The 25,126-nt window shown below is 32.6% G+C and overlaps 1 protein-coding gene across 1 annotated transcript; it reads right to left on the reverse strand.

Annotated features, from left to right (window-relative positions):
- Window positions 1-12,464: 12,464 nt before the first annotated feature.
- On the reverse strand, window positions 12,465-24,794 carry LOC148311542 (uncharacterized). Its single transcript, XM_088256487.1, has 8 exons — window positions 24,584-24,794; window positions 21,801-21,985; window positions 20,624-20,715; window positions 20,415-20,538; window positions 18,120-18,251; window positions 16,153-16,320; window positions 13,338-13,862; window positions 12,465-12,717 (listed from the first exon to the last, which is right to left on the reverse strand). The coding sequence occupies exons 3-7, from the start codon at window positions 20,630-20,632 to the stop codon at window positions 13,357-13,359; spliced, it is 939 nt and encodes a 312-aa protein (XP_088112613.1). The 5' UTR covers window positions 20,633-20,715; window positions 21,801-21,985; window positions 24,584-24,794; the 3' UTR covers window positions 12,465-12,717; window positions 13,338-13,356.
- Window positions 24,795-25,126: the final 332 nt, after the last annotated feature.

Below are 25,126 nucleotides of genomic sequence, written 5' to 3' on the forward strand. Positions count from 1 at the left end.
CCTTTATGTCAAGCTTTTTACTACAAAAACCACCACATTACATGGAAAAAAAACCACGAGTTTTTATATATATATATTTATACACATATATTTTAGCAGCTGTCAAGAAGCATGCTGTCCGCCATGAGCAATGCGTGTGTTGCTGTTAAGTTTGAGAAATGAAGTTGCCATTACGGTCAAAAAACCTGTTTTCAAAACAAATATTTTTACCTGTCACAGGTATAGAATATGAAAATATGTGTGTATTTGAATACGTTGTGTCGAAATTTCAAAGCAATCGGTGACTAACTTTACAGATTTGAGATTGCAAACAAATGAATAAATAAAAGATTAATTCTTAATGAATGGCTCTTTAAACAATAATAACAAAAACTCGAATCAGTTTTTAGAATATTCATTTTATTATTCGTTATAGACACATATAATTGACAACATTTCAGGTTAAATAGACATCCAATAAAATATAACATGCACCAGTTAATACTAGTAAAGTTAATATACATTTATCATATTTTTTTCATTGTATGTTACATAATTATATGCCGTATGAAAATTAGAGGCTTGCATACTTTATCTCAAGGTTTAGAATAAATATATACAAATATACATATATAAGTAAAAATACTGTTTTATAGATTACACTACGGTTCCCTCCTTTAATATATTTTTTGAGTAATGGTTCTGATTCTAACATCTGATATGTCCAAAATAAAAATAAAAACATTGTTTTATACTGTTATTTTTTTTTAACATAATACAAAATAGGTGCATTAACTAAACCTACCTGCTGTTCTCACGATTTGCGGGTTTTTAAGATATATTATCAATCGATCAAAACATATCGCTCACTCCTTTCAAGAACGTCATAAATCAAAAAAGTTTTTCAGGAGAACGTTTTTAAAGTTAATAAATATAATACAATTTATTAAAAATAAATATCAAGCCACACAGCATTAAAAAATAAGGGCATCAACACATTCAACGCATATAAAATAATGTCATACAGTGCATATTTTTGACAACCCATATCTTTGTTCAAAATCAAATTCTACTTTCTATTTAAATATCATAAAATGAGTATTTATATCATTTACAACATTTTGAGTGTGTCCAAATACTTGTTCATAAAATCTGGATTATCTCCAATTACAGGAGTTATTTTCATATTATTTTTTGACATCTCATCAAAGATGAAGAAGATATGGAAGTCTGGGCAATCTGGAAGTGTAAAGTGATCACTTAAACCAGCCTATGACGGTCGTCAGCCCCGTAAATGCCCAGGCTTCCATATTCTTCTTCATCTTTGATGAGATGTCAAAAAATAATATTTAAATAATTTAATGATCAGCCAAATTCGCAAAAAGGATGGCACAAAAAATACATAATCCAAAACATTTCTAATATGTTTTATGGTTTTATAATGTTATCGAATTAGTATTTCTATAATGTTCTAAGTTATTTAATTCACAAATGTTTCTTTTTTCTTATGGGCGGTTATCGTATAAGTATTTCTATAATATAATTAAAATGTAACTTTGTTTTAAAATCACTATTTATAGTGATTTTAAAACAAAGTTATATTTAATTGTAAAATGGAAAATTACAAAGTTAGTGCTTCAAATATAAATTATATTTCTATAATGTTATATGTAGTTATTAAAAAAATAGGGCTAAATCTTCTGTCCGCCTCCATAGTGTAATGGTCAGCATGCTCGGCTACCGTTCTGGAGGTCCCGGGTTCGATTCCCAGGGGGGTTTAATAAATATAAGTGATTTTTTCACTATAATATTTATTCAATATTACACTGGGCTGGTACCTGAAGTGGAGGGCTGATCACCTTTCCTTCATGTGCAAACGATCGAGATAACACTGTGTTTATATGAAGCAGTGCCCTATGCACCATTGGGGTGCGGTAAGGGTTTTATTATTAAATCTTCAAATATGTCTTTTAAATATTTTTCTAAGGGCAGGGAACCGTTGTGAAATCGAAAGCTTGCTCCCAATACAAAAATCTTAATTTTCTATTCCGAATATCAAAATACTCACACAGATTGGTATGGTCAACTGCTGTTCCTGTGGACAAATTCCCGATTTTACAACAACAAAAACATAGGTAAAACCAACCACAGGAATACTTGCCCTTACATGTACTGTGCGAAAATATTTTAGTTCTATCAATCTTTTTTTTTAATGTTTCTTGAAGAGAACATATATTTTTTATAAATATAATCCAAACATATTATCGCTCAATATATGGAAAGATTGTTAAAATGTTTTGTACATGAGCGACAGAAATATGCGAAATATTTTAGAAAATATAAATTTCTGGGAGACGTTTGAAAACTGTTTGTTGATAAATTCATCTTACATAAACATGAGTTGATTTATTCATTTTATGAACACATATATTTGAGAATAACCTGTGATTATTTCATTAATATTTACACCAGACATCTTCAGAGTGCTAAGATATTTCAGAGCCATAGTGCCCCATAAGCAGGGCTTTTTTTAAACATTAAAGGTCCGGAACTATCTTCATGGCAATCTTTTTACAAAAAAAAAAAATTAAATATCATTTAAAATCTACAATACTATATTTTATCATTTTGACAAATTATATAAATATAGATTGTAATTAAGTAAGCGCAAAAATTGTTAATTGTATTGAAAATATTTAAAAAAACATTCATTTATCCGGGGAAAAAAATGCAGGAACGCCATTCCACCGTGTTACATGGAAAAAAAGCCCTGCCCATAAGTATCCAAAAGTGTTAGGCGGAAATAATGCACAGGGTAACCTGAAATATGTTTGTTAATTATAATTTGATTACCCACTGGTATTATCTTAAAATAAACATTCATATTCATCTTATATTACTACATTTATATCTTATTTTGTTTAAGGGATTTAATATGATTTCACAAAACAAAATACTGTGAAAAATCTCTTACTTACTATATACATTACATTGAGAACTTAATACATATATTTATATATATTTTTTTAAAATTAATAAAATAAAACAAAAATTGTCTTCATCACAGTGATCTTAAAATAAAATAATTTCATAAGTGTGTTGAGTGAGAAATCACAAAGTTATATTATGTTATATTATATTATGAAATACATTTATCAAAACAAATTCATTAAGTAATAACTTAACTTGTTTTGTTTGCTTAATGTCAGTCATATTTTAATTTTTAATATGGTAAAAAAATGTAGTCTACGCGCAATTGCCGAACTACGATTGTAGTGTTCATACAATGAATTAGTGTTAAACTTACCGCATTATGGACAAAAAAGGTATTTCTACCTGTTCAGTCGATTGTCGCTTGAGGGAAGGATATGTTTGCCTTCTGCGTTGGCTTCATTTCAAAGGCAGAAAAGAAGAAATTTTGCAATGTTTTTACACTAATATTTTTTACCAATATCTTTGTTAAGGTCTAAACAATATGTACGTAATTATCAAATCCCGTCGCCAGCGGTTCGCAGGCGTAAAAAACACCCGTCCGAAATGTGTATGAACACAATCCTTTCCTACATTTGTACGTACGAGGTTCTCAACCTGTTTGTTTTGCCAGTGCAGTTAATTTAGCCGACTTGTATCAAAAAGTTGTTTGCCTACTGAACATTGTTCATTTGTTTTAACACACTTCGGACGGGTGTTTTTTTACGCCTGCGCTTTTACGACCGCTGGCGTCAGGATTTGATAATTATGTACATATAGTTAAGACCTTAACAAAGAGAGATTGGTACATAATATTCATATAAAAACATTAAATATGTAATTCCCTGCCTTTGAAATGAGGCCGGCGCTGAAGGTAAAAATACCCTTCCTGTTCTTAAGCATCAATCGACCGAACGGGTAAAAATACCTTTCCCGTCCATAGTGTGTTAATTATATGAGATATGTGAAGCACGCAGTTATTTGTTTGAGCAAACAGGACTAAATATTTTCCTGAATATGTATTCACACTGATATATTTCATTGTTTTCCATCCTCGATGGGACACAAAAAAGAAACATTTGATAATTTAGTTGTAAAATGTTTCCTCAGGTATTATGTTTTTAAAAATATATAAAATTCGATACTTTTTTCAATAAACTAACTTATATACAAAATACAAGAAATATATTTAAACTACAGTATAAGTAAACATACATCACAAGCTGTAGGACACTTATTACATACAGACATATAGAGGTACACCAATATTGACTGAATATTACGAGGGGAATTGGCTTTATTATATGTATATACATTGAAAAAAAGACAGCACCATCAGAATAATAAAATAAATGGACAAATTTGACATGGAAAAAAATCCACTGTGGCACATAGTTTTATAACACTAATAAATCACTAGTTGAGTATTCGAACTACTGAACATTTTTGGCGGTTGTATGTGGCAAAAAATACACTAATTTTGCCAAAAACTGACCCCTTAAAATGATCAATACGGTGGCGCAACAATTAAAACTTAGAGGCCTGAAAATGACCAACATTTTTACGACAATGTATTGCCTTTAAATATGGCCATGCGACCCACCAATATGGTAGTGTGGCCCGCTAATATGCTGTGTAGCCCGCTAATATCACTGTGTGGCATAACAATATAGTCGTGTTTCCTGGCACAGTTGTTCAACTATTTCCTATATAGCCTATTATATAACTCAATACTCAATACTTGACAATACTGATTACTCACGTACCGCTCACTCCTTTCAAGAACATCATAAATCAAAAAACTTGATTTTTCAGGAGAACGTTTTTAAAGTTTAAAAATACATGTTACAAAATGTATTAAAAATAAATATCAAGCCACTTATTGAACTTTTTACTGTGCAACAGATCTTTTTAGGTAAAACCTGAAGGTTTTTTCTCCATTTGAATAATATTTAGTTTGTTTAAAAAATAATTAAACAATACCTTTTCTTCAAAATGCAAAAATAATATTTTCTGCTCTGTAGCGGGTAAATATTAAGTTTAAAATATGCCTCTTTTGCTGGGATATAGAACATTTTTTGGGCATTCCGAAAACTGACGATTTTTGATATATGACGTTGTTGAAAGGAGTGAGCGATATGTTATACTCCGAGTGAGTGAATGACAATTTTTTAGAGACCATAGAGTGATAGCTAATCTGGGTAGCTCTCCTCATAACAGTATAATTTTTCACTCATCTTTGACTTAATTGTACACATTAAAACATTACTTTGACAAGAAATTTAAAAACAGATAATTATCCAGTTCAATTTCATGGTTCAAAAGTCATTAAATCAAATTTATTAAAAGGAAGCCACTTTCACATTGAACTTTTTTTAGTGAAAAAGTGTATGCAGCAGTCAAAAGGACTTTCTATGTATCGTTTTAACATTCAAATGTTTGTAACATTCTGATGTCAAATCTTTGCATCATTCCGTACTACATATTGCGCATGCGATTCGGTAGCACAGCATTATTGCTTACAAAATGTTCCTCATTTACAAGCGTCTTTAAACATTTAAGACACATCAAATTCGATCAATAGACATATCATCTGCCTAGTATTTAAAAAAAAATTATGTATCTATGAAATAAATAAATAAATAAAAATAATAATAAAAAAATATTATGAAAAAGTTTTCCAAAAGTCCCGATGGAACTCGAGAAAAACTGAGCACAATCACATTAGAATGACCTAAACAGTCAATTTGTACATAGATTGACAAATTAATATGGAATGCTTAATCTTTCAAGGTAAAATGGTGCTAAAAAACTTCCACATGCAACGGTGATATGTATTTTGTACACCATATGAAAATGTGATTTAAAAACGGGAATAATGTGAATTTTCTCAAATGTTGCTTTTATTGACCATAGTTGAAGTTGAAATGTAACAATTTTGTAATGTTAGCTCTGGTGGGTATCTGAAAATGAGAGAAAAATACATCGCAAGCAGCCGCAATAGCTAGCGTAGCGACATGACTGCCGAGGAGGACGACCTGCGCGCTACTGGCGCTACTAAATTCGCTACGTTATGCGCGTATACACAAAGCACGCACGCACACACTGAGAAACGTTTATGTATTGGTGATTTTTTCACAAACCGTTTACCATCACTGCAAATGAATAACTTTATACTATAATACTTTTATAGAATACGTAATTATATTACGAAGAAATACAAAAATTCTGAGCCCGTATTCATTATATTTAATACTGATATTCTCATTTTTAAAGTCGAGTTGCAGTAAATACATATCACCAGGAGTGAAAGGTTAATCGAGGAATGCTTAGTCTATCATGGAGACACAAATCTCATTACAAATTTCACAACAAATATTTCCTTTATCCTAAAAATACAGTCCACTCTTTATAAATATTTTACCATTCTGGTATTACAATTAACTAACATTCATTTATTCAATTTTAGTAAATAATACTTCATTTAGACATATACGTAAAAAAAATACATCAGTACAAAAAATACATCATTAATACAATATTTACAGTAATGCATCATTTTATTATTACCGTTAGATAAAAAAATTGGGTATGACACTTTGGGGATTATCATACAAGAGGCCACAACGAATTTATTACACTCTATTAAAGCCTTATCAAATATTTAGTTATCATATTTAATTTCTGCTACATATTATAAAAATACATTAAAAAAAACGTTGAATCACTCTCGAAACGGGATAGTTGTGGAGATGAATTTGCCAGGCGTGTCAGAATGACCTTTGAAGCATGTTGCTTTTAACCTGTCCGGGAGCATGTCTATACATGGTCGCCCAAACAAAACTTTCCTCAAAGGAGTATGGGTCTATATGAACGCCCACACTTATTACTAAAGCCGGGTGAAATTCATTTATTAAATGGCAATTTTACTGTCATCTGTGGTTGTCCGACCCAGTTTCTCCAGGGTATGCTTGGCTACAATAGTTTAGAGACTAGAAGGAATGTGTATTTAATTACGCATTTTTATCCATTGTTGCGCGGTATGATCGATAATCCTGAAATTATCCGGAGCATTGGTCTGTATGTTCCCGATAGTTACCTAAGACAGCGTCGGCATAGATTGTTTCACATTCCTATACACAGGACCAACCTGCCGATGGTTATGCCTGTAGGAAGAGCTACCGCAATGTTGAACAATATCACATTGGATATTGATCTGTTCCATGTGTCCGAAGGAGTTTTCCGAAGCGGGATTCTTCTACACCTTTAAGTCTTCTTGCTTACTTTTACTTTTAATATATACGCCTTGTATATTGTTTGTTATGTATATATTATTTTTTTTATTGAATAAATTGAATTGAATTGATTTGAATTGTATTTTAACACTAAAACCGTACTTCAGATTATTTTTCTGTTTTAAGCACTAAATTTTACTTAAAACAAAGTTTGTACATTATCATCGTAATGACATTATCAAAGAAAACCCACGAAATAAAACATGGATAATTTTGATATAAAATATGTGTTACTGGTGTTAATATTTTTTTATTCGAGAAAATATATTGCTTATAGCACTGACTATGAAAAATTTTTATAAAAAGTACAAAAAAATAACCCCAGATACAGTTTTGTCCGCAGAAAATCACTTGCAGACAGGTAAAGTAGATTTCTTCTTTTTCAAAACCTCATCCGCACCTGATGGTGCATAGGGCACTGCATCGTACAAACGCAGTGTTATCTTGATCGTTAACACATGAAGGAAGGGTGATCAGCCCTCCGCTTCAGGGTAATATTGAATAAATATTCGAGTGAAAAAAATCACTTGTATTTATTTGAATTTACCTTATAAAATATGTTCGAAACATACACACATACTTATTTTATAAACAACAACAATTAATCAGTAACTTTTGTCAGGATTATTTTTTGTTGCTTCTCCAGCACAAAAAATGTTCCCTTTTTTTAAATATTCGATAATTGTAGAAATAAGGGCACACAGAGTCATTTGGCAGGTTAATTGAGGGAATTATATCACGACTTTGAGTTAGGTTATACTTAAATAGATTATAAAATTTGTTTTTAATATCTTACGTACTTACAATCTCCTACATTCACAGGCGCACACACAAATATACCGTGGAACCTCTCATAATGATCATAATTCGTTCCAGAATCTTATTTGTTAAGGGAAATATTTCTTGTTTTACCTGGCGGGGAAGTCTCGGCTCACAAGTGAATGTCGTGAAAAAGGGACTTGCCCTTTCTCTGTAACTCCCGTTTTTTGCACGCTATGTGAATTACTCGTTATGAGAAGTTCCACTGTATATATATATATATATATATATATATATATATATATATATATATATACATATATACATATATACATATATACATATATACATATATACATACATACATACATACATACATACATACATACATACATACATACATACATATATACATATATACATATATACATATATACATATATACATATATACATATATATATATATATATATATATATATATATATATATATATATATATATATATATATATATATATATATATATATATATATATATATATATATATATATATATATATATATATATATATATATATATATATATATATATATATATATATATATATCTAAATGGAATAACATAATATGTATTGTGTATATATTAAGGGCATATCAGCAGATGCATTAAGTTGTACAAACAGGGGATTTCTAGGCATTTCAAGAGTTCTGTTATTATTTTTATCAAGCCATTTCAGACAATCAGGGGGTGCCTAATTTCCAATAAAGACATGCGTCCGTTGTAATTAAAATAGGTACCTTCTTTTAGCGAGTATGATAGGTCTCATTTCAATACAGAGATGACCATAGACTAGAAAACCTGGCTGAATCGCTTTCTCGCCTTAAAAGCATAGATCATCTGATTACATTTCAATCCATTACCCAATCAAAGATAAAATTTTAAAAGACATTCCATTTTTTTTTTTTAATATTTGGCATAGATGTCACCCATTTTTGAAGAAAAAAAAAGCGTTTTATATGATAATATACTTAATATGTGACTGAGGCAGTATCATTATACAAAACATTTAGCTTTGGGATATATATATATATATATATATATATATATATATATATATATAAATATATATATAAATATAAATATATATATATATATATATATATATATATATATATATATATATATATATATATATATATATATTTCTAAATTTCGTTAGACAACTTTTGAAAGAAATATTAAAGATTTTGGTCGATTCATAGGAAACATCACAGCAATGCTTCTTCTTCCCTTACCTAAGCACAACGGTGTATAAGGCACTGAATCATATCGATGCAGTGTTGTTTTGATTTTTAATCACATGAAAACAGGATGAACAGTCCTTCGCTTGAGGCATCAGACCACAATGTGATTAAAACACTTATATTTATTTTGATCCTTTTGGGACCTCCGGTACAGTAGAAAAATGTGCTTACCACTATGCTACAAAGGCAAACCATTCATTATCACAACTATATGTAAAGAAGCTCACAACTGTTACGTATAATTAAGTACAGCTAATATTACCATACCACAGATACAGATTTTAACACAGATATACAGAAAACTTTTGTTAACCCTCCCTTCCCGGTGTTGTGTACCTTGTACACATTGTTTCTAATAACCATAATATCTCTATAAATATAATAAATACAAGGCTAAGATTTTAGGTATTCTTCCATAACATATTTACGCATCGATTTAAAAAAAATAAATAATAATAATCAGAATTTATCGGGTACATGGGAGGTATTTTGTGAATATCGGAAATAAATTTGCGTATAAACAGCGCGTGAAGAGTGTATGGGAACCGCGACACTATATTCGCATCTCACTCTCGCATACTTGCACTGTGCAAGCGTGAGGAGCTCAAAGCTCAATGTTTTCTGGCTAGCGGCTAGCGGCAGTAGCTTTTGGGCTTCCGACAAGAGTGGACTTATGCTTGTTCCGTGAGCGTTGCCAGATGTTTTTTTTTTTTAAATGTTTTCAGCAAATAAATCTAAATTATTATAATTTTTGACATCATTTATAATGAATAAAGGGAATAATAGCTATGAATATCCATATTTTTCCGATTTAAAATCGCTAATTTTTTATTGTGGACCCAACAGCACAACGTTTTTTTTTATTTTAGCACCGGAAGGGAAAGGTATATCTATTTACATACAAATATATATTGTTCACACATTGTTTTTTTTTGCGATCAAGTACGAGATTAGAATTACCATAACGGCAATATTATTAATATTATTTATTAGATTATAACACAGATATACTGAAAACATCACATGGTTTCGTATTTACATATAAATATATATTGTTTACACATTATTGTTTAGTGTTAGAGATAAGAATTACCATGGTGGCAACAAAATATAGCACATAACAGCCATACATACCCATTAGAATATAACGCACATACATTGAAAACATCACATGGTTTCGTATTTACATATAAATATATATTGTTCACACATTATTGTTTAGTTCTGTCATGTATGAGATAAGAATTGCCATAGTGGCAACCAAATATGGTACATAATAGCCATACCCATTAGAATATAACGCACATACATTGAAAACATCACATGGTTTCGTATTTACATATAAATATATATTGTTCACACATTATTGTTTAGTGCTGTCATGTATGAGATAAGAATTGCCATAGTGGCAACCAAATATGGTACATAACAGCCATACCCATTAGAATATAACGTAGATATAATGAAAACATCACATGGTTTCATATTTACATGTAAATAAACATAATGTTCACACATTATTGTATAGTGCTGTCACATACAAGATAAAAATTGCCATAACGGCAACCAAATATAGCATATAACAGCCATACGTATTAGAATATAACACAGATGTACTGAAAACTTCACATCTTTCGTATTTACATATAAATATATTATGTTCACACATTATTGTTTAGTGCTGTCATGTATGAGATAAGAATTGCCATAGTGGCAACCAAATATAGCACATAACAGCCATACCCATTAGAATATAATGTAGATATAATGAAAACATCACATGGTTTCATATTTACATATAAATAAACATAATGTTCACACATTATTGTATAGTGCTGTCACATACAAGATAAAAATTGCCATAACGGCAACCAAATATAGCATATAACAGCCATACGTATTAGAATATAACACAGATGTACTGAAAACTTCACATCTTTCGTCGATGTTTACCTATTTACATACAAATATATACTGTTTGTACATTTATATTTTTAAGGGGTTGTGTACAAGATAAGAAAAGCCATGTTATCCAAATATATCATATAACAACCGTACTCATTAGAATATAACACAGGTATACTGCAAACTTCACATGTTTTCATATTTACATATAAATATATACTACTCATACATTTTTATATTGTGCGGCTGCGAGATAAGAATTGCCACAGTGGCAACTGTGCCAATTCATCAACGGGCTACCATAATAAAACATCAACACTCCTTAGAATATAACACAGATTCACATATTTTGTTCATTTTCCTAAAATTGATTGTCTCTTCAGTGAATTGTTAAAGCTTAAGCCTGATTTAAAATTCAGTAAAACCTCGTTATAACTGACTAATTGGTGGGAGGGGGCGTCCGTTAAAGCCGAAAGTCCGTTATATAAAAATAGGTTTAAAATGATCGGAAAAAAAGGTTTTTTTTGAAAATATAATATGAACTGTATTTCATATTATTTTTTGACATCTCTTCAAAGATGAAGAAGTTTATGTAAGTCTGGGCATTTACGGGGCTGACGACCGTCATAGGCTGGTTTAAGTGATCACTTTACACACGTGTAACATTCACCAATTCTACCCATTATTGACAACCACACTACTCAAATTCTTAGAAGTTCTATATATATGAACCAATTTAGAAACCTTGTTCTTGAATCACTAGAACTTCACTAGAGACATCTATTGGTGAGACGTAAAGAAGCTTTTTATTAAGCAGAAACTCTTATAGTTATAGAAACTCTTATTTTCTAAATTGGTTCATATGAATATATATATATATATAGAACTTCTATATATATATATATATATATATATATATATATATATATATATATATATATATATATATATATATATATATATATATATACACACACTCAAAATGTTGTAAACTGTATTTATATTTAATAAACAATAAAAAAGACATAAAAAATTCTAGTTTTTGTCTTCAGACACTCATCGTGAATTGACTGTTTGATATTGACATGCTTGTTTTCGATAATCCTGCTTTGAAAAAGGAATCAAGTTTTGTTTGCACTTTTGAAATGAGCAGTTTATTTTTATTACATAATCAATTCCCTAAAATTACAAAAATGTGTATAATATACTTAAACTTCGTTATCTGATGAATAGTCAATAATTTGGCCAGATTTGTTTTTCGTTAAACAGAGGTCCGTTATATCGAGGTTTTACTGCATTGCCAGAAATCAGGAGAGGATTTCCGCTTTTCGTTGAAGAAGCCGAACTTGTTTCCCAAAGTTTGTAGCAATCACCCCTTGTAAGATTAACGCTGCACTCATTCTGCTGACGGTGGCTGCACGATACTGTTATTCTTCTGAGACGATGCACCCTGGAGAGAAGCGGCCATCATAATGCATCGATCACAAAAAAAAATTACTTTATCTGTAAAACAAAAAAAAATCATAATGATTGACTGTCACTTTTTCGGTTACCAAATTGGGATGGTATTTTTTACCTTTTCTCAGTTTATATTTTTTTCCGGCTTAAGTTTTTGATGTCAAATTGTCAAATATAAGCAAGAAGTACACAATACACAACCAAAATTTGTGCACTGATTAGTCATCAGCTTCAAATGATCAAATCCAAAAACAGAATTAAGTAATAACTTATTTTGTAGAAGTCCTTATTTCTTTTAAAAATAAATTTCCTTTGTTTTTTATTTTCAAAGGAATAACCCTTCTACTTTTAGAGTCTGCAGGTAGGATAGTAAGAATAGGCAAGGTAAATGTGAAAAATACATCGCAAATACCAATTGAAAATGAATCTTCCTTGAATTTATTTTACGATTGGCGAGAATCGAACCCGCAACGCCAGTTTCGCAGTCGAGCATCTACCTATTCACGCCACGGCGTCGCCTTGATTGATTCAATCGCTCATCACTGTGATAAATCTTCAACCCTTATCCGAATTGTATATAGATTTATCGTAGGTCCATTTGATTAGGCATTTCATGTTTACATATTCATATAGTTTTAAGATAATAAATAATAATAATTTCATACCCCGGTCCACGATCCTCTGTCATCTGGGTTCCGGCAGAGGAAAGAAAAGTATACAGCAGATCCCGCATTCAGCGCCTACTCCGTACGAGTGCCTCTTCATATGCACGTTGTACTTCTGCAACGTAAAAGACAATTTGCTGCAGACTCGGCATGCATAGTGCTTGCAGGGCACGCCGTGTTTCATGAGTAGGTGCCGCCGCCTCTTGGAGGGCTCCCTGAAGGTCCTCGGGCATCTGCTGCAGATGTAAATCTTCCTTTCGTGGTGCAGCCGCACGTGGCGTACCAGCAGACGCTTCTGGTGGAAGGAGCGCTCGCAGCGGGCGCACTGGAAGCGCCGCCCGTGCGTGGCCAGGTGGTCCCCGTAAGCCGGCTTGTAGTGGAACTCCTTCCCGCAGATGGGGCAGGTCTGATGCCAGAAGTGAGAGGTGTAGTGCCGGTAGAGGGCCATGCCGTCAGCGTGGAACTCGGAGCAGATGGGGCACTCGCCACCTGCAGAGTCCTCGTCTTCTTCCTCCACAGATACGTCTAAGGTTTAAATCATTGTTTTTATTTAAACATCATTCGGTGAATGCTGCTGTTTTTTCAAATTGATTGCAACATATTTTGACGCTATCAAACGCTATTAAATACAGACGGAGTGTTTTATAATGTCCTAAGAAGACGAAACGCGTCACGTATTAACATACACATAAATAAATGTAGAATTCAATCCAACAAACCTTGTTTTATTTTGGATATATTACCCAACAATTCAATATGGAATTCTACCAACTGTCTGCAGTTACAATAAATATTTTGACGCATTTTCAGCATCATTATCAATTTTATTTATTTTGTATATTAAATAAGCATTGTTAACAATGTGGTATGATAATATAACACTCTCCTTATGTTTAATTTTGATATTGATTATATAAATCATTATCAAACACCCTCGAGACATTGAAAGACTAGTAGGGGGGTAGGGGCTGTTTCTTTATGATTTTTTATCAGTAGGACCATAGACAAAAGGGAAAAGGCTTTAGTCATTTATCATATTGCTAAGTATGGATTTATTGTTATTAATATTTTTGTGGATTACTAATGTTTCTGTAAGGAATGTAGGTATGTTGGGGACATAGTGATGACAACAAAATCCCGCAAGTATAATTATTTTTTTACAATTTCTAAACTATTCTCATTATATGTTTGATTGTGTTCTGATAGATTTGAAGAAGAAGTGGTGTTTACCGAGTATAGTTTGAATAGAAAATGGATAGATATTACCACCAAATAACTGTCAAATCAATAAAAAAAAAGTTTAAATTACTAAAGGTTCCGCCTCCGAAGTGTAATGGTCAGTACGCTCGGCTACCATTCTGGAGGTCCCGGGTTCGATTCCCAAGGGGGGTAAAATAAATATAAGTGATTTTTCACTGTCATATTTATTCCATATTACCCTGGACTGGTACCTGAAGCGGAGGGCTGATCACCTTTCCTTCATGTGTAAACGATTGAGATAACACTGCGTTTATATGAAGCAGTGCCCTATGCACCATTGGGGTGCGGATAAGGGTTTAAAAAAAAAAAAAAAAAAAAAGGTTCAAATAAAATAAGTAAAAAAAACATTAATTTACAACAATTTGTCATGATGGTGTCCCGTATAGCTTGGAACACTCGGTTATTTAAGAACCCATTGTTGTTATAGTTTTAACCCTAGATTACGGGATATTCGTAAAATTTACGACGGACATCCAATCTGTGGGGAGCGCCGAGGCAACACATGGAAAGAATGTGGTGACAACTAGCATGTATCTTAATTTTTTACCCTTATTTTGTGTTTGTATTTTATATAAAGTTCTCAAAAATATGTTACACTTACTTTTTTAATGTTTTAAGCAAACGTTTTAGGTATAATGTGAGTTTTTCTTATAGTCCTATTTTACGATAGTCCCGTATTAAGGTAGATTGAAACAAGTTTCATAGTAGGGGAAAGTCTACCAAATAATTGTCACACCCACACTCCTCTATGGCTCCAAATACTGGACAATGTATGACACCTGCTGTAGGCAACTAGAAACTGCAAAAATGCGAATGCTTATATGGTCAGCAGGAGTGCCTTTGAGACAAAATAAAAAGTTCACGCATACGTCGAAGGCTGGGTGTAACAGACATCAATGGTAAGATAGAGCAAAGGCAATTGGTATGGTATGGGCACATAGGACACAGAGAACTTGAACATTTTGTGAACCAGCCAATCGCCATGGATCTTCCTCGAAAGACAACTAGAAGAAGACCAAAAAGTTTATGGATGCTACAGGAAGATAACACGATTCAAAGGCATGGCCTAGGTGACGTTGTTCATGATAAAAGGGTAACATGAAGACGAGGAGAGCTGACTCCAACAAACTTTGTAGATACAAAGACGATAAGTTGGGATGGAGCTAGGAAAAGAAGATTAAATGAGCATTTGACATAGAATCTATATAATAGAATAATATAAGAAAGGCTTTCTAGATTGAGTATAATTATTTGATTTTGAATATTGAAAGCATTAACTTTGTGGATCATATTGATATATTATTTTGAGAAATAAAAAGACTTTGTTTTTTGATCCACTCACATTTTTATTAACAACCAACTAGCTTCAGCAACAACCTGTTGCCCTCTTCAGGGTTTAATTTATTAAATTTATAAATTAAACCCTGAAGAGGGCAACACGTTGTTGCCAAAACTAGTTGGTTGTTAATAAAAATGTGAGTGGATCAAAAAACAAAGTCTATTTATTTGAAAAAAAAAATATTATTTGACTTACTGATTGGTACACTGAAAATACCTTTGGAATATGGGTGCGGCCGCACATTGTCCTGATGGTCCACTTGGCTTGCTTCTTGGGCCGGTTCATTGTTACCATCCTCGGAGATGATAACCTCACAAACCCACGGAATTTCCAATTCTTGGATGAATTCCACCGATGGCAAATCGCGCCGCGGCGATGGGATGTCTTAAAAATAAAACAGCAATTAAAATTTATCGCCAAATAAAAAGTCGAAATATTGAAATTTAACTTATTGAGAAATAAATGTATAACAGAGAAAATTTGAACTTAAGTAACTTGTTGCTAACTAAGAATCACAGAATCATATAACTTATGGCTTTATGCTTAGAATTTTTCACTTAAGAATACATGGAACTACAGTAACTTTAATTAGAGAGTAAACCCATTCAAAATTAGAAACAGGGTATAAAACTTGTATTAATTTTTAAATCAAACACAGATTTTTTGAGTCTACTAAGTTGTATTTTATAAAAAAAAAAAATTAATATTGTGACAATTGTTTCGCCTAGTTATGGCATTTTCAAACGTGTCACAATATTAATTTTAAACACATTGAGAGACCGAGTAAGAAATACCGATATCCGGAGCATGTGTAAGACAGAGGCTATCGTGAGGTGGGGACGACAACGAAGGCGATACCAGAATGATTATGTAAACAGAATGTCAGATGACAGACTTCCACGTCCAGGATTCCCTGAAGAACGCAGACCCCCAGGCAGACCTCCAAAAAAGAGATAAGACAGCTGGGAGTCAACATCCTAAGAGCTACAAGCGGAGGCACAAACAGATCCATAGGATCTAGAAGAAGAAGTGTTTTTAAAAAAAAAAAAAATACAATTTAGTAGAATCAAAAAATATATGTTTGATTTAAAAATTAATACATAAATTAAAATGGAGTTCTACAAATTAAATGCCAAATCGATAAATATATAAAACTTGTCTCTGAGCATAAGTAGAAACATGATAAGCGATGTTGCATAAGCCGTAGCTATATTTCACAGTCAATTGGGCGTTGCGTAATTTAAAATGTCATAATTCCATCATAACAGTTTATTAAGATTTTTAAATAATTGTCTTGTCTTGAACTCATTTTAGATCACAAATAATTGACACACACAAACACACATTATTTATGTAATTTAAAGCATTATAATCTTAAAAATTAGTCTGAAAAATAGTTTGTGAAGCGATCCTCTTCCCTAAACGTGAGCAGTACACTCTAGTAAAGAGGTAACTCGTTACTTAAGGCCAAGTATTCCTTAAGTCGCAACTTTATTTTCTCTAAATCATCAGGTAACATTTTACGTAAATGATTTTTTTCTTAAAACATTGATTTTGCATTGAAAAAATTAGTTTTTCTTTAAAATAATTGTATGGTTTAAAAAGAAAAGAGTTATTGAAAGGTATTGAAATAAATATATATTTTTTTTCCATTTTTTCCAATCTAAAAAACAAATAAAATTCAAAAATATGTTTTTTTTTATTGAGCGTGAGCACACGACCAGCCCAGAGTACGGCTGAACGCATTCTGATTTGAACGCTTGAGATCTAAGCCATAAACATGAATCATTTAGTATTGTTGTTACACGACTTGTGTTATAACTTAACCCTTTCCACTCTGACCATTTTTCCTCATAACTGATCAGCTACTCAATATCAAGATCAAAAATATTCGACGTTTTTCTACCATTAAAATAAATATTTTGGTTCCCTAATTTTGGGACACTCTGTCTGGCAATTCACATGACTGTGTTAATTAAGATTAACTGTATTTATCTGAAATATTTTTTGGTAGAATATACTTGGGTGATAGAGAAATCAGTGATTAAAGTATACCTGCGCCGGGCCAGACATTGTGGCCCACGGAGCTGCCTACTAGAATCATACGGGCCAGAATGTCTGGCCTACAGAGTGGTAAGAGTTAAACACAATAGATATATCATAGAATATGAAAAAAAAATTACCTTGGATTTCTGGCAACGAGGTAACATTATGAACGGTCGTGGAATCCTCTTCTTCAATGGTAGGCGGAAGGTCATATAGATCCACCAACGTCTCAAAGTCTCCATCAATAAAATTACCCTGCAGCGAGGGAACTAAGAAATAATTCAGCAATTTAACATGTTTCAATTTATTTACAAATAGTCATACACTCACTGGCCAAATTGTAATTCACCCTACGGATGATGTACCAGCATATGGAAGGTAATCAAGGCCGTTGCATATGTACAGGTTTAAAAACTTAATACAATAATAATGGAAAGAATGGCGAACGTTACATAAGTGTATAAGGTAATCGTTTAAACCAGGCATGTCAAACACGCAACCCGCAGGCCGCGAGTATTTTTTTGCGGCCCGCAGATACCCTCAGTTATATTTTTCGTTTATTATTAAAATATTTTTTTTGCTGGAACATATGATATTCTTTTACAAAATCAATAAGTTGGATCTACTGTACCTCATGTGACTGTCTTCGATCATAAATTATTCACTTAAAGTTAGATAAAAATGAAAATGAGATTTTTGAGTTTTTTGATGTGGCCCGCCGGCGTACCCAAAATACCTTATGCGGCCGTTGGTGCCTTTTGAGTTAGAAACCTCTGGTTAAAACCACCCAAATGCCAAGTCAGAAGCCCTGGGATGCTCAGACTTCCATATAAAAATTTATTTCATATAAGAAGAACGACAGATGTTTCATATCAAGTTGAGACACCTATAATATTTATAATTTATGATTAAAATGTAACTTTGTTTTAAAATCACTATGAATATTTTTAGTCTTGATAAGAAGCGGTTAGCTTCGAAACCGGTAGACATTATAATTAAGTTACAATAAAATATTCATAGTGATTTTAACACAAAATTACATTTTAATTATAAAATGGAAAATCATAAAGTTAGTGCTTCAAATATAAATTGTATTTATAATTTAACAAACTGTTAAAACATATTGTACTACAAAAAATGTTTATCTCTCTCTGTCACCATTTTGATTTACAACAGTTATTTTTGAATATACAATATGATAATAAGGAGAATTATCAGATTTAACATAGGGGAGAATAAACAATGTTGGAATGGGGTAACTAAACAATTGTTACTAACCATTTTTTACTCTCCCGATACCCGCATATCCATGTTATCTGATTGTGATCCCCTCAAATCCATTTTAAATGAGCTAAATACAGATGACAGACTATCCTCCATCTGGTTGAAACGAGTATTTCAGTTTTTTTTAACACATTGCCAGAATTAGGGATAACAGTCTTTAAAAGTTTACGGTCATGGGAGGGGTCCGAGGTAGCATTGAGAAAGAGGAAAAGGAAGATGCTGCTACCGCTACGCTGAACAATATCACACCGGATATTAATCTGTTCCATGTGTCTGAGGAGGTATTCTAAAGCGGGATTCTTCAACTACTTTGACAAGAGTTTTTTTTTATATTGTATACTTATAATTTATATTAATAATACCCACTTGTACGTCTTGAATGTAAGTTTGTTATGGATATATTAATAATTGAATACATTGAATTGAATCCCACTAAATGGCCAGGCTAAATCAAGGCCGCCACGAGTTCATCAGTAGTCGGAGCAATACGGAATGCGGAGGATATGCAGTGATTTGAGGACAAAGGGAGGGGATTCCTAAGACCCTCAGCGTGAGGAAAAAAAAATCTATTAATTTTTTTTGTTGTTAATTAAAAACAAATACAGTGGAACCCCTATTTTACGTTTTTTAAGGTACGGTTTGTATAAAAAAAAAACAACATTTAAAATCTTATTTTTTTGTTTAAAAAAACACGTAGATTACTTTGTTGATTTTTTCCAGTTTATAAAATTAAAAGTTTCTTCTTGAACGCCACCAATGCTAGAAAAATATGTTTTTTAAAATTGAGTATTAACCATCAATTTACTTTGACATTGCGATCTATCCATCCAATGCGCAGCACTGTTTTTCGAATGAAACATTGCTAGCCTGCTGCTGATGAATAACCCTTTTAAAATCTCTTTCAGCTTTTAGCACTGTGCTGACTCATTGCCATCGTGAGTAACTCTACTTTGGATATTTTTAAAGTAAATTACGAGGAAAAACGTAAAAGCGTGTATTAAATTAATTAAAATATATTGGGACTGAAATAATTACACACAGTTGGCAGGAAAACGTAAAATCTGGGTTTCAGTTTATGTACACAACTTAGCAAATTTTATCTGAATTAAATCGGTTTCTTATGATTAAAAAATATAAATTGTTATTACTGTGATTTTCTTCAGCAGGTGTGATGTTATCGACAGCCTCTAATTGCTTGCGGAAGGAAAAGGCATCTCGCAGGCGCTGCTCGCAGTTTTGGCACATAAATCCGTTATTATTGTCATTCACCAGCTAGTGAGGAAATATGAAAATGATTTAAATGCTCCAAGAAAACATACATTGAAAAAAAACCAATAAACTTGGAATGTATCCTCACCTCAAGCATGCAGAAAACGGTGAGGAAATAACATCGTTCAGATAGTACGACACATCAGTCGCGTATATTTATTTTCAAATAATACCAAGCATCTAATAACACAAAAGAATTACAAAATAAATTAATAAAATAACAACGACATCAAGCGACACATTCAAGCATTGGATACACCATACGAGGAAACTAAATGCAAACTTTTTTATTTTATTTATTTTAAAAAAATATATAAATATTAGTTTTTTTTATTATTTACACAAATATTTCAATTTCATACTATTTCTGTGAGCCTAAGCGGCTCATTATTGGAAATAGGTATCAAATTGTTGTAGAGTGGGTTCGAACCAAGAAACTCGGACTTAAGAGTCCGCGACACTAACCACGGGACCACAACCCGACATATTATTATTCACCAACAAGAGTTGATGCCAAAATAATAGCCGCCTTCAACCCTTAGGACCCTGAGACTGTTCCCGGTAGGCCGTAACATTTTGAGAAAAGTAAAACATGTGTAATTTATATTTTCGCATATATGTTTACGGGATATTATGAAGCCAAATATGAACACTATGTGGAGTTACATATGTACGTATGTGTTCCATGTAAGAGAACTTCACTGGTGAAGTGTCCAAAAAGGATTACATGTCATCTTCAGAGATGGATATGCACATGTCCATCCCTGAAGGTGACAATTTGCTTGTCAAAAGTGGTTGAAAGCAAAGTTTGAATTTTATTTGTTCAAGTTTTGCTAATTGAAACATGGTGTGAAATATAATATATAATAAAACCCTTATCCGCACCCCAATGGTGCATAGGGCACTGTGTCTTATAAACGCAGTTTTATCATGATCGTTTTACACATGAAGGAAAGGTGATCAGTCCTCCGCTTCAGGTACCAGTCCATGGTAATATTGAATAAATATTATAGTGAAAAAATCACTTATATTTATTTTTACCCCCCTTGGAAATCGAACCCGGGACCTCCAGAACGGTAGCCGAGCGTGCTGACCATTACACTATGGAGGCGGACAGAAAAGCCTATTTTATTATGGTGTGAAAAGCCTATTTTAATATATTCAATTTTAAAAAAATGCTAAACTACAAAAAGTAATGCAAAAATAAGGTAAAAAATATCTATAATATAGCAAACGTTTAAAAATGGCCAAATATAATTTCATACTTCCAAATTGAAACAAGCGGTTAACGCCTGCTTCAGATTTCCCACGTTACTATCAAGTAACAGACTGTCGTATACGCTCTTCAGATTGTCCGACCTCTTACATATAAAGCACACCTTGCGTATGCTCGATACGTTGAGTAAATCCATCTTTACAATCGGTATGTCACTTTCCAGTTCAAAGATACCTGAAAAAAAGTAACAAATATTTTACGTATTCAAAACAGCAAAAGGCAAGGATGAAAGTAGAATGAGTTCAGTCGAAATGTAATCTCTCAGATGAACATGCAGCAAATCAATGCATGATAGATGTGCGAATGGGGAAATAAGGAAATAATGCAAGGCTGAGATAAGCATTATCGATAAAATTACAGGTGTGTTGAGATTTTATTTTTATTTTTAACTAACTAACTAACTAACCATCACGCCGCTTCCCCGCAGGGGTAGGCAGAGAGAATAGAACGCCACACCACTCTGTCCTTGCAAACATTCTTCGCCTCTTCCATGTTCATGCATCTCCTCATACATACCCGCCGATTGTTACGACTCCTAACCTGACCACTTTCAAGTATTTGGCATACCTGATCGTGCCATGTTTTTCTCGGTCTTCCTCTGCTTCTTTTCCCGCTAAAATTCGCCTCATAAATTTGTTTTACCGTTTTTTCCTCACTCATTCGTTCTACATGTCCAAACCATCTCAACACACCTTTCTTAATTTTATCGATAATGCTTATCTCAGCTTTGCATTCCTTCCTTATTTCACTATTCGTACATCTATCATACATCGTTTTGTCGCACATTCTTCTGAGAGATCGCATTTCGACTGCATTCAGTCTACTTTCATCCTTCTTTTGCCAACTCCATGTTTCACTTCCATACATTAGAGTTGGAACCAGGACTCCGTTGTGCACTGCCAGTTTAGCTTCCGCTGATAGGTTTTTATTTGCTATAACTGATTTCAGTGCACCATTCACTTTGTTCCCAGCATTCACTCTCCTTTCTATGTCTTTATCAATATTTCCATCCCTAGAAAACATACTACCCAAATACAATTTTTATTTTTAAAAAGGATAAATATTTGTGGTTTTTATTATTTACACAAATATTTCAATTTCATACTACTTCTGTCAGCCTAAGCGGCTCATTATTAGAAATAGGTATCAAATTGTGGTAGAGTGGATTCGAACCGAGAAACTCTGACTCAAGAGTCCGCGACACTAACCACGGGACCACAACCCGAGATGGTATGGGCACGTGAACCAAATGAGTGTAGAAAGCATAGTAAAACAAATTTATGAGGCGAATATGGTTGCTTAAAGGTTTTTTTTTTTTATTTATGTATTTATTTTAAATCAAACACAGATTTTTTGAGTCTACTAAGTTGTATTTTATTAACAAAAAACATATAAAAAATTATATTGTGACAATTGTTTCGCCTTGTTAGGGCATTATCAAACGAATGTGAAGATCAAATGGACTACGGTCCTTATGTAGCTATACAATTCTAAGTGACAGTTTTAACAGGTTTTTTTTTTATACGGAAGTCGCATTTATTTTACCTTGCTTATTATGCACAAGGTTTAAAGATGTTTTATTTTAATCTGTGCTGGGAATAGGAGGGATAATCTAGTGAGGGCTAATCAGGAACTTCTCAGCATTTGCTCCCAGCAATGGCTGGGAGGAAAAAACATAAAACTCCTCAGGAGAAGCCGAACTGCTGACTGTCATCATCAGACCTTCCGTTCCACCAGAAGAGGGTTCGGCATTTTGTGTCCTAGCTTGGTTTATGGTACCAATGTCCTTCACTATTCTTACAATGTATGACAACCGAATAATGCTTAACCCTTAGAGTGCCAACAGTCGATAGATGGACTCTCTATTAATGCGTAAAAAGTGCGGAGCGTCGGAATACCGACTATTGCGCAATTTGATTTAGGTATCGACCTGTACGGACGTGTCTTAGCGCATGCATAACTTTTAAATAAGTAAATAACATTTACAACATTTTGGGTGTGTCCAAATACTTGTTCACAAAATCTGGATTATCTCCAATTACAGGAGTTATTAGGAGGAGGAGTACTAACTCCTGTAATTGGAGATAATCCAGATTTTGTGAACAAGTATTTGGACACACTCAAAATGTTGTAAATAAATTGTCTGGTCAAATTATAAACTTAAATAATAAAAATGAAAATGGTATTTTCTGGCGTTTCTCATGTGTGTGATTATAATCCAGGATTCGGCTCTCACATACTAATATAAGAGTTTCTGCTTAGTAAAAAGCTTCTTTACATCTCACCAATAGATGTCTCTAGTGAAGTTCTAGTGATTCAAGAACAAGGTTTCTAAATTGGTTCATATATACAGAACTTCCAAGAATTTGAGTAGTGTGGTTGTCAATAATGGGTAGAATTGGTGAATGTTACACGTGTGTAAAGTGATCACTTAAACCAGCCTATGACGGTCGTCAGCCCCGTAAATGCCCAGACTTCCATATTCTTCTTCATCTTTGATGAGATGTCAAAAATAATATGAAAATAACATTTGTAAATAACCGTTTAAAATTATTTTGCTGTGAATTTAACATTGATTTTTGTATTTTTTTAAGTAAAAGTTTTTTATCTCTACCTGCAAAATGTCAAATTTGTCAAGTAGTGATGATGAAAAGCAATTGGCAATTTATGCAAAACATGTGAAAATAAGCTCAGCACTATAAGGGTTAAAGGTTGAAATAGCAGTAAAGTAATGATATTGAACTGTAAGTAAATAGTTGGATAAGTACTTACTTTGCTTGAGAGCACTTTTTCAGCAAAATGGTATTTTCAATTATTCCAAGACCGTAGTTTACATATCAGGCACACAATATAAGAAGAAAAACTTTATAAAATTAAGCGTTTGTAAATGAAAACATATTGACTCTTTGTTTCGTGTATAAATATTTTAAGTGCTATATTATTCTATCAGCACAGCCAGCCATCCACGCCTCCAAAATTATCCCTGTAAAAACAAACAAACAAAAAACAATGAGAAGTTGCATGTTTGTATTTTACAATCCTGAGATTCAAAGTGACCCCTTATGCTACACCTCAGCAAACTTATCTGTAAAATTCAGGGTTGGTGCCACTTTTGCGTTTTTAAAACTGATTTTGACCATTAAAAAAAAAACAATACTGTATGATATTCTTTTCTTCTTTTAACTCTTATCCGCATCCTATGGTGCATAGGGCACTGCATCATATTGACGCAGTTTTATCTTGATCATTACTTGTATGCAGGGCTTTTTTTTAAAGCAAAAAAGGACTCTGAACTCGGAACATCACGTCAAGCTT

This window comes from Brachycentrus maculatus, unplaced genomic scaffold, assembly GCF_059751285.1.
Source record: "Brachycentrus maculatus isolate JH-2025_06_01 unplaced genomic scaffold, ASM5975128v1 h1tg000061l, whole genome shotgun sequence".
In the NCBI taxonomy this organism is placed as follows: Eukaryota; Metazoa; Arthropoda; class Insecta; order Trichoptera; family Brachycentridae; genus Brachycentrus; species Brachycentrus maculatus.

Bases quoted from the DNA above. Each gene is read 5' to 3' on its own strand.
- LOC148311542 (XM_088256487.1), bottom strand. The intron at 18,252-20,414 runs GTAATAACAATT...ATTATTTCTTAG, and splicing joins ACCTGCTGAAGAAAATCACA to TTCCCTCGCTGCAGGGTAAT. The intron at 13,863-16,152 runs GTATTTTCAGTG...TTTAAACCTTAG, and splicing joins GCCGCACCCATATTCCAAAG to ACGTATCTGTGGAGGAAGAA.